Source organism: Limulus polyphemus, unplaced genomic scaffold (genome assembly GCF_000517525.1).
Source record: "Limulus polyphemus unplaced genomic scaffold, Limulus_polyphemus-2.1.2 Scaffold1218, whole genome shotgun sequence".
NCBI classification, from domain to species: Eukaryota; Metazoa; Arthropoda; class Merostomata; order Xiphosura; family Limulidae; genus Limulus; species Limulus polyphemus.
This window is the reverse complement of record NW_013666828.1, coordinates 161,215-174,901: the sequence shown is the minus strand read 5'-3', so window position 1 is coordinate 174,901 and position 13,687 is coordinate 161,215. Positions and strand designations below refer to the sequence as shown.

The following is a 13,687-nucleotide window of genomic DNA, read 5'->3' as shown; positions in this document are numbered from 1 at the left end:
TCAAAATTGTTGGTTGAGAGTTTTTTCAATATGGAAAACAACTATCTTAGCAACTGTTTCTTTATTCTTTCGTTAAAATTTCGTTGGCTTCAAAACTGTATTGTCCCCCAGTAGCACAGCGGTATGTCTGCGGACTTACAACGCTAGAATCCGGGTTTCGATACCCGTGGTGGGCAGAGCACAGATAGCCCATTGTGTAGCTTTGTGCTTAATTACAAATAAACAAAATAAATCAGAACTGTAAATTACAAGTAATTAAGAAATGACCAAAAGTTTAATGTTAAAACATTAAGCAGTGAGCAAAATTATTATATATATAGTATTATTAAGTTATATGGTATTTGAATATTTTCAATATTCTATTGGTCGACAAAATAGTTTTCCGACACCATGTTGGCTGACGTAAATAACAAGTTTATGTAGTTTTATTTAGCATAAATTACCATTACCAGAAAAAAAGAGGAATGGAATTTATTAGTTTGTTTTTTTTTAAATTTTCCAAAATTCCCTTTTTAAAGAAGAACAGTGGATTTTTTAACCATTTTTAGATTTAGCTTGCTTGAACATGTTCAGTTTTTGTAAACAGTTTATTTACATGTGTTCGCAAGTGGAAAATAATGTATCATATTATTTGTTCTGATAGTTCTTTAGAATTTCAACTAAACTAATTTAACATTTTAATTCCGTTTTACTGGTCACGTGGCTAATAATATTACTACATGCTTCTTCTTAAAAGTAAAATAGTATTTGTATAAAATATTCTTACACTAAGTCGTCTGTCTAATGTCAGAGTTCATGAAACACGTGCTTCGTTATCATGTTACGGGCACTTTTGTCTTCGTAAGAAAAAGGACACGAGAAAATTTAAGCACTATGTATTAATGTTTTTTCGACCAATGGTTTCCACTTATAATAACGTTTATTCTACTTAATAGTCACCTTTCAGTTAATTAATTATTTAATATTTTAAAGTGTTTCACTAATCCCAAAGTTAATATTTATTGTTATTTTGTCTGTTAAGTTTCTAAGAAAAGAAAGTTCCATTATTTTGTATAATAAAATTAATTCCGAATATTTTTTCTTAAAATCTTTTGACCAGTTGCTCTACCCAAAGCAATAAACATTACAAGACCTGCACTGTTTCAAATTCTGGAAGAGCAGAAATGTCAAGGATATTAAGGTATTCGGTAGAACGAACAGCATTACTAAATGAACACATCAATTAACCTTTTCAACCTTGTGTCCCATAAAATATGAGCTTATTAACGAATTCTGAGGGTACTATTGGCCAGGGACGATCACGTGATATTCTCGCTGCACTCACGTTTAGTGTATCAGGTATGAGATTAGGAAGGTAATTGGAATTCAGATCTTAGCCTTATCAATAAGCTAGATACAATATTTTTCACTTAATGTAATTACTTTGAATACAGGCTAACCAGATCATAAAATTCCTTTATAAGTCAACGTACAGGCTGAGTCATTTGTTTTATCTCCATTCATACAGTAATGGGTAAAGATTTTTCATCGAATTAATGACAAAAGTCGAGTTAGTTGATCATTTTGTTTAGTAACTGAGTCACTAATTTTTATTTGTATAATATTTTAATGAAATTCACAAAAACCGTACCGAAATCAGACGAGACAAAGCTTCTACTCCACCCTCGGTTTCTTTCGTGGTATATGTTCTTTGACATTTAATTCATGAATGATCTTCTTGGGAACCAACTAATTCATTTCTGACTCAGAATCTTCAATTTAAACCTAAACTGCTACTGACAGACGAATACTATTTTCTAACCAGTGCTTTTGTAATATTTATATTTTGACTTATGTTTGAATTACAGGGTTAATAAGCATAGAATAAGAATCTTAGCGAAAGTTTCACAAATATTCGAAGACACTATATGAGAGTCCTAGAGAAAGAATCTGAGAAATATATCATTTTCTTTACATATTTGTTCGCCATTTTAACATAGCAACCAAATACATGTTATACACAAGCAGGCAGCCTTACCTCACTCTAATTTTTATTTAGTGTTTTATCTGATATTAGGAAGTTTTAAAAAAATTACGTAATTCCCCTCAGATAGGAGTTTGAAGTTTCCTTTGAGTGTTTGTTTAGTACTTGTGCCCAATAAATCACTGCACGCTAAGCTACGGGACTGTTACAAAAACTCGTTTATTTTCTTTACCCGAACCTTAACGAATAGATAATGATACACAGAATCGATATATTTCACTCGATACACTTGGACACTGAACATTAATTATAGTGTATAATATACAAGGTACAGGTGAATTCTCTATTTCTTAGGAAGCACAAATTTGAACATAGAAACCCCAAGAAACTTTTACAACATACTTTAGAAGTTAAAACGCAAAGTACAAATGTCTTTATGTTTAAAGATAATACAAAGCTAATAATGATTTTTCCTGTAATGAAACAGTACTTATAATCGGGGATAAAAACACAGAAATAAATCAAAATATGGATTTAAAGGCAATCCACAAAACTGTATATGTAAGAAGGGTTACTCAAAAATTAAAATTTATGTGGCGCATCATATCCCAGATATACTTTCACAGAAAAAAAAAATCCATTTTTTTTTTGGGGGGGGGGGTTCCTAACCAGAGTTTCCCATGAACACTAGCCCTAATTTATGAGAAATCCTACAAAATTACCGTGTAGTTCTTCTTTAAATAACACAATCTTCTATTTCAGCCGTGGATCTCATAAAAGTATAGATTGGGATGTTGAAACTGGAAGATATGTTCATTGGTATTTCCTTACTGCCTAAACGTATATGGGAGTATGTGTGTTTCGAGGAAGGAAGGAAGAGGGACGTTACCATGAGAATAAGATATCATTTACATTTACCAGAACAATACACTAGGTTGGTACAGTATATGATTAATCTTAACTGTTACGGTCGCCTCTGAACTATTAAAAACGTTTGTATTCTACGTTGGCAACAAGAGCAATGGCCGTATAGTGAAACAAAGCCCTACTCAAACTGATCAACATTACAATATATATAACTACGTGTGAATCCACAATATCTTTTCAAACACTTGAAAAGTCTATAAAATATGCTTGTACTCTCTTGCGCTAAATTCCGGTGAAAGAAAGAACGTTAAAAATATTGAAAGATGTTTTGTTTCTGTTCCTTTTTACGAAGTATTCTACTGTAGAAAATACTTTTCGTCATCAGTAACACTGCATAAAATCAAAACGTATCATACTGATACAGTTTTGTTTTTACCTGATGACTCCCAAGGTATTTTAATATATGTTAATTTTGTTTATTTAATCTTCTTACCGGTGGCGGTATCTTTAGACGATTTTGTTGCTTACTCACAGGATACTTTTACTCGCCCATAGAGATTTCGTCATAAAACAGTTTAGCAATATGAACACCCATTAGACCTTTAGATTATTCTAATCGATTGGTTGAACTATTTTGTCCACACTTCTCACCTTTTCTTTAATCTGCTTTTATATTCGTACTGTAAGTATTTGTCAATAAGAAAAGAAAAATGGATTTTTTAAAATTTGTTTTGAAATTTTAATCAATTATAAATTATTAGGAAAAATCAAATTAAGCCTAAGTTTTTTTCGGTATACATATGTGTGTGTGTAAAATTTTATTCTGCAGTATTTTATTGCTCATTTCCAGCATGACATAGAAAGAAATACTTCTGTTTGAAAATATACTTGTTTGTGTATGATTGTATCTGTTATATAACACACCTAATAATGACGAAGTAAAAACGCCCTTAGTACTAACTCAATAAGTACGCTCTCACTGTATACAAACTTGTAAAATGTGTTTTAAATATTCTTTACGTTCTACGTTACAGAAGCGTGCGCCAGAGTTTTTATACTCTTTTAAAACTGAAAGTGCATAATAAAATACAAAAATGATAATATACAAATAAATCAGTTTTTGAGCAGTCTCTCTCTTTTTCTTAATCATATGTTGATCCAATAATAGTTGTTTTAATTAGATAAATTTGAGTTTAAAATGCTTTTTTAAGTTCTGTTGTATCTAAAATTGTAAGCATTTCGCTGGCTGCAATTACAAGTCCTAGACAAATATCACATTGAGTTAATAAATTGCCCTGGTGAAATATTACAAATAAAACTGAAGCCTGTCCAAATATACATCTTCATTCGTTGAGGCTAATAATTTGTATATTAATATCAACATTTCGTAAATATACAATGGTTTCCCAAAATTAAGTTTAATATGAATATCCATATCTGATTGAAAGTACGTAATTGTAAAACAAGCTAAAACGATGTAGACATCAAAATGTACTTAAGCCTTCTATCCCATATATATATACTTTTTTTTCTAGTCAAGATAATTATGGCAGACCACTCACTGTACAAATAGGTCGAAGAGCTATGTGAAGTATGTTTGTTTAATGAAGGACTCAGCATAGAGACTGAAACATCGTCTAACGCCAAACAAAAGCAGGAGATCTCTTCAGAGACTTCACACTGGCTAAATTCACTTTAAAATGAAATCATTTTTACAATATTTACTTGTGATGTTTTACTATGCTGATAAAGTTCGTAACAGTTCATAAACTGAGAAGAGTAACAAGGACAAAATAACAGACCAAAACTAACGTAATAGCTATCGATCTTCCAATTTCAAAACTATAAAATAATATTGGTTTATCTTTCAATTGTGGAAACAAACGAAATTGATTTTATCATTAGTAGTATGGTCAGCTTTCTTTCCTTTTATAAATTTAAGATAGAGACTTATTGACACAGTTGCAATATTGAATCCATATAGAAAATATTGGATAAATCAAACAACCAAAATCTGTATTTATTCAGTGCACCGTATTCTAAATTTTCTTTGGTTATGATCTTAACTAAATCACTTGTATGATATAAAACGAAAGTACACACTCGTATTTAATATTGTCAATGGGTATTTGATAAACTAAAATATTTGTCCAATTGTATAGCGTATTTGAAATTAAACAAGAAATCCATATCAATAAGCCCTATAAATATTATATATTTAGTCCATTATACTCCATATCGATAAGCCCTATAAATATTATATATTTAGTCCATTATACTCCATATCAATATGCCCTATAAATATTATATATTTAGTCCATTATACTCCATATCAATAAGCCCTATAAATGTTATATATTTAGTCCATTATACTCCATATCAATAAGCCCTATAAATGTTATATATTTAGTCCATTATACTCCATATCAATAAGCCCTATAAATGTTATATATTTAGTCCATTATACTCCATATCAATAAGCTCTGTAAATGTCATATATTTAGTCCATTATACTCCATATCAATAAGCTCTGTAAATGTCATATATTTAGTTCACAAATGAAGTTAGTTTAGTTCTATGAACACTAGCAGATTTTTTTCGAAAGCATGATATTACATATTCTTATAACTTCCTGCATCAATAATCAGGCTTTTAGGTCTTCAGACCATGTGTGTAAACATTATATTTCATTTTTCTACAGTGAAGCTGTGTATGATTGTGGCGTTATACCTATTTACCTATAATTCTACTAGGACAAAAGTGGCATAGCTTTCTGTAATTCATATCATATAGTTTTTTTCACTCTATTAATCTTTGATTCATCATTATAAAAGTGTAATAAAAATGGGACTTTAATAACTATATTAATACTTTGGTTCAAATAATTCATCTTCTGTTGTTGTTGTTGTTGTTTTCTAGTTTCAGACCTGGAAGCAATATGTCCATCTATAATTTATATTTCGTAAACCCTAACAACTACCTTACAGTCACCATGATTAAAATAATGTGTTGTTTGGAAGGATGTGGGGCTAAGCTGTAAAGAATAAAGGTTTAAAGTTTGCTTGAAAAGCAAATGGAAGGTTAAACTCTATAGAATAAAGGTTTAAAATCTGCTTGGAAGGAAACAGGAAGGCTAAACTGTAAAGAATAAAGGTTTAAAGTTTGCTTGAAAAGCAAATGGAAGGTTAAACTCTATAGAATAAATGTTTAAAATCTGCTTGGAAGGCAACAAGAAGGCTATGCTGTAAAGAATAAAGGTTTAAAGTTTGCTTGGAAAGCAAATGGAAGGTTAAACTCTATAGAATAAAGGTTTAAAGTCTGCTTGGAAAGCAACGGGAAGGCTAAGCTGTAAAGAATAAGGGTTTAATGTATGTTTGGAAGGCAACAGGAAGGCTAAGTTGTAAAATATAAAGGTTTAATGTTTGTTTGGAAGGAAACGGGAAGGCTAAGTTGTAAAATATAAAGGTTTAATGTTTGTTTGGAAGGCAACGGGAAGGCTAAGTTGTAAAATATACAGGTTTAATGTTTGTTTTGAAGGCAACGGGAAGGCTGAGTTGTAAAATATAAAGTTTTAATGTTTGTTTGGAAGGCAACGGGAAGGCTAAGCTCTAAAGAATAAATATTTATTGGACTACTCGGATTTGTATTGCATTTTTAAATATTTGTCAAATCGCCAAAAATAATTAAAACATCATAAAAGTGTTTGTTCGTCCTTATGCTAATTGAACGTAAATATTACATAATGTTATTTCCCGGAAAAAAAAGAAAAACATTTAAGTTTAGTTTACTGATTTACTTCACAAAAAAAGAATTTTAATTTGAGAGAATTTAAAATTTTTGTTTTAATTTAACTTAAAAACAAAAACGAAACATTAGTATGGACAAAATACTTCCTATGCATAAGATCTAACATATCTTTGTTCGTCACTACTTTTCTTCTGGGCTGGTCTTCAATTTGGCTTGGTTGAGTTCGCAGATATTGAAATATGAAGACTTTAAGGTATCTAATAGTTTTATTACCTTTTCACCATTTACTTAAATATTTTTTAGAATTACCAATATATATATACATATAACACACACACACACACATATATATATATATAACATGCATATATATATATAACATATATATATATGTATGTGTATATATAACACATATATATAACATACACACACACACACATATATATATATATATATAACTTGGTTTTCAATATTTTTATACACTTCTATTATTGCAGAATGTTTTATAAAGATGCTCAAGATCACATATTTTGTCGCGTTTAGATAATTAGCATTAAAATAATCCTCACTTTCTAGCTGTATTTGATATCTCTCATTTTGTGTATGTAATTTTCACAAACTTTTAATATGCGAACAAGAACATCTTTATTTTTTTTTGTTCAAATGTATATCATTGGTCCCAAGCCTAATATTTTTCTATCGTCGATTCTTCTGTCATCTTGTGCTCTGTTTTCTTGCTGAGCTCATTTATTAGTTCACCTAACAGCGGAGAGCTCAAAATGAAGAAGAAAATATGCCCCAAGTAACAGCCCGTTAACAATAATCAATGTGAGTTGGTCCTTCTTGAATCTTCCTAAAAATGGACAGAAAATCACGACGAATAAGTATAACTACTTATTTAACATGTTAAACCTAACAATTAAATAACTTAATCAACAATTAGAATATCACTAAAAATAAATATAATCTAAAATCGTTAGCAAAAACATAGTCCATTGTAAGTGTATTTGATGTTACGTGTTTTTGATACGGAAAGACTGACTTTTGGAAGTAGTCCCCAAAATAAGAATATCAGGATGTATTTGAATATTTTCTAAAAGTACTGACAAACACTGAACTAGATAAATTGTTCCTAATCAACAAATATTAAAATAAGCACTCAGCAGAAGTACCTCAAGTTATTGGAGAATTAACAAAAGAGTAAGTTTTAGATATTGTAACAAATGGACAACCTTTGTTGTTGTTTAAGCCTAACAATTGTTTCTAGTAATAAACAAGAACGTTTTGTGATATTTTCAAATATGGTTATCATTACTAGTTAAAAGATATGTAAAACAAGAATTATGAAGCATATTTTCAGCGACCATAACACCAACCTCAAGCATGTTTCTAGCAAAATGCAACTGTAACACCAATCTCAAGCGTATTTGAAACAAAAAACAGCTGTAACATGAATCTCAAGCATTTTTCAAACAAAAAGGAACTATTGCACCAAACACTAGCATATTTCCAGAAAGATAGGAAATGTAACACCAAGCTCAAGAATATTTCCTACAAAAAGCGACCGTAACACCATTCTTAGAATTTTGTATTAGAATTTAGGTTCAATGAACGATTTTTTTTTATTAGAGCGTCTCTAGAATTATAGAGACATTTCTTTAGGCTGGCTCCGACATAGGAATAACTAGTAAGCTAATTTTCTTGACGTGCTTCTAATGTGCACGATATGCACAAAAATGCGTTTAGGCAGTAGATTATTGTGCTGAACAAACTGTTTTTTAAAGTACGTTTATGAGATTATGCACAAGCACAAAGTGTAAGCACATAATAATGTTATAGTTCACGAATTCTACACGAGGGGTGCTATATACAATACATGTATATATCATAATCACAGAGCTCTTTTTTTCTCCTCATTGGATAATCTAAAATTTCCAAGTTTTGAAAAACGACTCTAATATATAAAATGAACAGTTTATTTCCGTAACAAACCATTAGGAGGCTGCAAGTACAAAAAGTGCATAAATCATTGAGCTACTGTATCACTCTAGTAGTTTATAGAAACTTCTCGAAACATTTTTACATAGATATACTATGGAAGTAGAAGTAACTTTGGAAAAAAGGTTTATCCCTAGCACAGTATTTTTGAATACTTTTTTATGTATACAAGTATTTGTACTACCAAGTTAAATTAATTTTATATATTCATATCAAAGACAATGTCTATCTTCCGTTGTTTTCTATACCCAAAATTGTTCCTTACACTCAAAAAAGCCTGAATGAGTTTACACTTGGAAGGAATGAACATACTATTTACGTTAATAGTGAGGTAGTAAGATAAGTTGTAAATAGACGATATTTGTGGGTATTTTTTAGCGTAAGGAAGATCAGAGCTTAAATCAACTTTAGTTAAAACCTAATTAGACACGTAATGCTTTTTTGTAATACTTGTATGAACGTACACCCACCCACACGGAGATATACGTAGAACATGTGTAAGTGGGTTATATTTCTCACATTTTTATTCTTCCCCGTTTTACGTGTTGTTGATTGTATGTTTCTAAAATAAAAAGATGCCAAATGTTTTCATTTGAAGCGAATTGAAGCGTAACGTACGACGGCGTAAGAAAAAGTCCGGAAAGCTCTTTGCCTGAAATGTTTACTCTCTTTTCATGACACTTTTGGAAACATTATCAGTTTAACTTTAGATCGATCAGTCACACAAGCCACATAATGATTTCGTAAATAAAACCGCCAGAGTTTCTTGTACGGACATCCTTTCTATACATAAAACTAAATCACAATGCAACGGAAGAATGGAATTTTGATTTATGGAAGCAATACATTAACCGCTTATCATTATAGATAACGCGCTGTTTTTATCAAACGGTCTTCGTTGCTGTACTAGTTTAATAATTTACATTACAATGAGGAGTTACTGAGATATAGTTAATGAAATACCGTTTTGAGTTACGTAATCTGCTCCTTCGCACACTTTGGATGAGATATTCACGCATTATAATTTACACGTATAAAATGTCACCCCGCTGAAAGATATGAAAACGAAGCTTGATGGAACAGTACCGATTTATCGGCTTGCTTGAGAACCAGAAAGTTATCGTAATAACGGCTTAACAAACGGAATAATTAACACGATGCAGGACTTAACAAAGTAGCAGCAGGCGTTCATCGATTTTCGTTGTGTCTGTTAAGAACTACCCATAGGCACGGGAAATCTTTTGCTAGGTTCAGCAAAAATATCTACCTCTATTATAGAGTTGTCAAAGTTTCAGAATGGTTTGTTAGGAGATGGTATAGAGAAAGGATTCTTTCTCCTCGATTTTATCTATTTTCGCACATTTTATTATTAAGGACATAAGTGTACATTATTTTTTTTTTACTAATAGAGGTCCTAGTAATTGATAGGGGTTTCTGAACGGGCAATTTTGTAATGAAAGGGTAGTTTACAAAAATCTTTAAAATGGTTATTCAGAATTCTCTCTATAAATTGGTATCCGAATGATAATACATTCGATGCTGGTAACAATTAAAATACTCATAGAAAGCGTGTACTTTAAGGGCAGGATTTTAAAATTCACAAGCAATGTATAAGGTTAATGAGTTTCAATCCATAGGATTTAAAATAATCTTCAATTTTCTTAATATTCAGCATTATTCCAATAATCTATAAAACTTTAACTTACTTTGTTGAATCAATACACAAATATATAAACTAAACTGGAATAGTTTCTATGTTGTTGTTTTTTCAATTATACATAATAAGTTAAAAGCTTATTTTAAATTCTAATTTATTTATTTGATAGATTAAATCCTTACTTCAACTTACCAGGTAATTCTGGAGAACTTGAGGAGCTGTTTCTGGAAGTTCTGTCATTCTTTCTTGTATGATCATTGAACTTGCCACCTTTTATCAATATACAAAACTATGTAAATACATAACGTACAAGTAACATAGTAAAGATCCATTACATATTTGACGTCACACGTTGTCGTAAGTCGTTTTGGGTTTGAGAAGCTGAAGTGAAAGAAACTTGGAAAATAGTTTAGAGTCAGTGTTAACAACAATGGTAATTTTGGAAAATAGTTTAGTCAGTGTTAACAACAATGGTAATTTTGCCCATTGCACAAAATGTTTTTATTTGTTTATGCAAGCACTCAAGATATTATTAACCTTTCAAATGAGTTTTCTCATGTTTCGAATTTCGAAAATCCAAAATGAGTTCAGGAATTTCTCAGTATAGCGCATTCATCAAATGTTTTGTCTTATCTTACTGTACACAATATCCAGTAACTTTAATATCTCTACGAATGTAATTATTCAAAAACTATTACGGTCACAAGTGTAAAAGTTAAGCCAGTTACTGGTATATTCGAAAACCAAATTAGGTCTACAATTAATGCATAGATTTCAAAACCTTGGCTTATTCGTACTGTTAGTTTTAGGTAGGACAAGATCTTGATCTGACTGACGTAATTTTATCCTTTATCAGGCTGAGTTATTTTTCCCATTTTGCTTACATTTCACTCTTTTTCCAAAGTTTCACCAAAGTTGAGATTTAGTGTAACAACAAATGAGCTGTCACCGGCACGGATTTGGAGAAAACGTTACATAGACCATAAGAAGGTACATATTCTTGTGTGATTATTTCACAGCCTTAGAACAGTCACGCTGAAAATGTAGAGAGCAAAATGGCATAAAACAAACTCGAATAAATTCGTAACTTGAAGTTAGCCTGATGTAGTAATATTTGTTTTGGTCAATTAAAAAAAAAAGTTAAATATAGAAATTTTCGATGAAAATTATTTCATATCTTGTAGAAAACTACTACTATAATGTCAGGTCCAGTTTGAAACTATTAGGACTAAAGTATATTATTTCATGTCTAAATACGTAACAAATAAAATGAAATTACAAGAAAACAATTATTCCTCGTAATTTGTGTTTGATGCTACTTTCAACTCAATTGTTGGTTGTCTTTCAGTTGAGATGACACATTTGGCATCCAAGTGAATACCAGTTAAAATATCACGTTTTGTATCGAAGCGAAAATAATGTCAAACAAAAAAGAGTTATGGGAAAAGACGTCAGTAACAGAATTAAACAGAGTAGAAATAACAAGCAAATTGCCGTAAGGTAAAAAAGAAAAACTTGCCTGGTTTAAAAAAAATATTTATGAAAGATAGGAGTTTAAATATTAAAAATAGGGTAAAATGATGGTGTTCCTAAATATGTATCATTGAAAGAAAGTGGTAAAACAGTTAAGTTAAAGAAACCTGGAAATTAAATCCAAAGTTTCACTACAATGAACAATAAGAAAGTAAACGTGAAGAAATAAAACACTCTAATGGGAAAATCAACAATGTAAATAATATTGTATTACACATCAACATGTGACAATGTAAATAATAATGTATTACACATCAACATGTGACAATGTAAATATATTGTATTACATATCAACATGTGATAATGTAAATCATATTGTATTACATATCAACATGTAAAGTTACGAACAAATTAAATAGTTAAACATTCAAGATACTAAGTTTTGTATCTTTGCTTCAGAAATAATGTTGCTAGTCATAAATGAAATAGAAAATATTTTAAAAATGAACTATTCTCAGTGCAAATTTAAATATCTCAAAAGGAAATCTGAGAAACATTGACATTTAAAAGTAAAAATATCAATTATTACTCTCACAAAAGAGAATTTTACAACCGTGAGTAGATGATAAAGTAGAAGGAGTAAAGGGTTCAAAACAACAAGGTAAAATTAATAAGTTCAAACACTCTTCTGACAAAGTCATCTTCAGAGTATAGAATATAAAGAAAGTTTAGGAGCAAAGTAACATTTCTTTTTAATACAACAGCTTCCAAAGGTAAAATATATTTCCATTTGACCAGTATATTTAATATTATTCATTTGTAATAAGTTTTAATTAACAGGTTTCAATAAAATTAATAATTCCAAATAAAATGCTTGCAGATATTTTATATGAGAAAAAGTACTTCACTTACAGCTTTATATAAAATATAACTTAGATAGCATTACTTTTTGTGTAATACGACAGTTTATGAGGCTATGTATAAACATATGTATTTTTACGACCATCCTCAGGAGATATTTTTTAAATAGGCTTAATAATCAGAGAGTATTTTAGAAAAACTGAAAAAAGTAGGACAAGCTGATGAGCACTTAATAGACAGTGTATTTCTAATACATTTGGAAATCTATAACGTTAAAGTTAAGCCTGGTATATCATATTATAACTAAAACTGCCTTTCTTCTAAAACATCATATAGAACCTACCACTTGAACCAGTGGAACATACCTAAAATGGTATTCTCACAGAATTCACTAGACGAAAAAATGTCGAATTTGAAAACTTAAATACAGCACGCATGGTTGTTGAATATCGTCTTTCCCCTGACTATCGCTAGATGTTGAACACCCTCATATTTATCAATCGATGTGTTCGAAGGAAAACGAAGTTTGATAATAAACAAAATTACGACACTTATGATATACAACATTGTTTATTGACAAAAAAGGGAGCATGGATAAAAGTTTCGGAATTCTATCAGATTCCAGCTTCAGTATCCTCCCCATTCCTTATTGTTCTTGGCTTGTCTATCTTTACACGTGTGGAGACTGTAATGCCTTCTATATTGGCAAAACCAAACGTCATTTAAAAGTCAGAGCCTATGAACATATGGGAATTTCCATCAAAACGCAAGAAAATTGAATAACCCCTGTGTTTCCTCTATACGCCAACATAGTGAAGAAACCTATACTATCAAATTTCTCTGTCCTCTGCAAGTCTAAGACTGACCTGGAATTATTGATCAAAGAAACCCTCCACATCAAACAGCACTCCTCAACACTGAACAACATGCAGTCTTCATTTAAATTATACATTTTTTAATATGTTCGTATTACTGATTTTACCTTTTTTTTTTCGTTGTGTTTTCTTGCTGTAGTTTCTCCCCATGATTACCGTTTAGTGTTTTATTTGTTTAATTATCGTTATATTTAGCAACTGTACTTTGACAATGTATAAAGACTGATGTAAATTCATTTTATTCTG

General features: G+C 30.3%; 1 protein-coding gene across 3 annotated transcripts in view; it reads right to left on the bottom strand.

Moving 5' to 3' along the window:
* Positions 1–7,041: 7,041 nt before the first annotated feature.
* The window catches only part of LOC106462659 (lachesin-like), a 96,184-nt gene continuing 89,538 nt past the window's right edge, over positions 7,042–13,687 (bottom strand). For all 3 annotated transcript variants that reach the window (XM_022389977.1, XM_022389978.1, XM_022389979.1), the window contains exons 10-11: positions 10,425–10,502; positions 7,042–7,430 (exon numbers count right to left, since the gene is read on the bottom strand). In XM_022389977.1, coding sequence (XP_022245685.1) covers positions 7,333–7,430; positions 10,425–10,502 — 176 coding nt within the window. In that variant the 3' untranslated portion in view covers positions 7,042–7,332. The remainder of the gene's footprint in view (positions 7,431–10,424; positions 10,503–13,687) is intronic.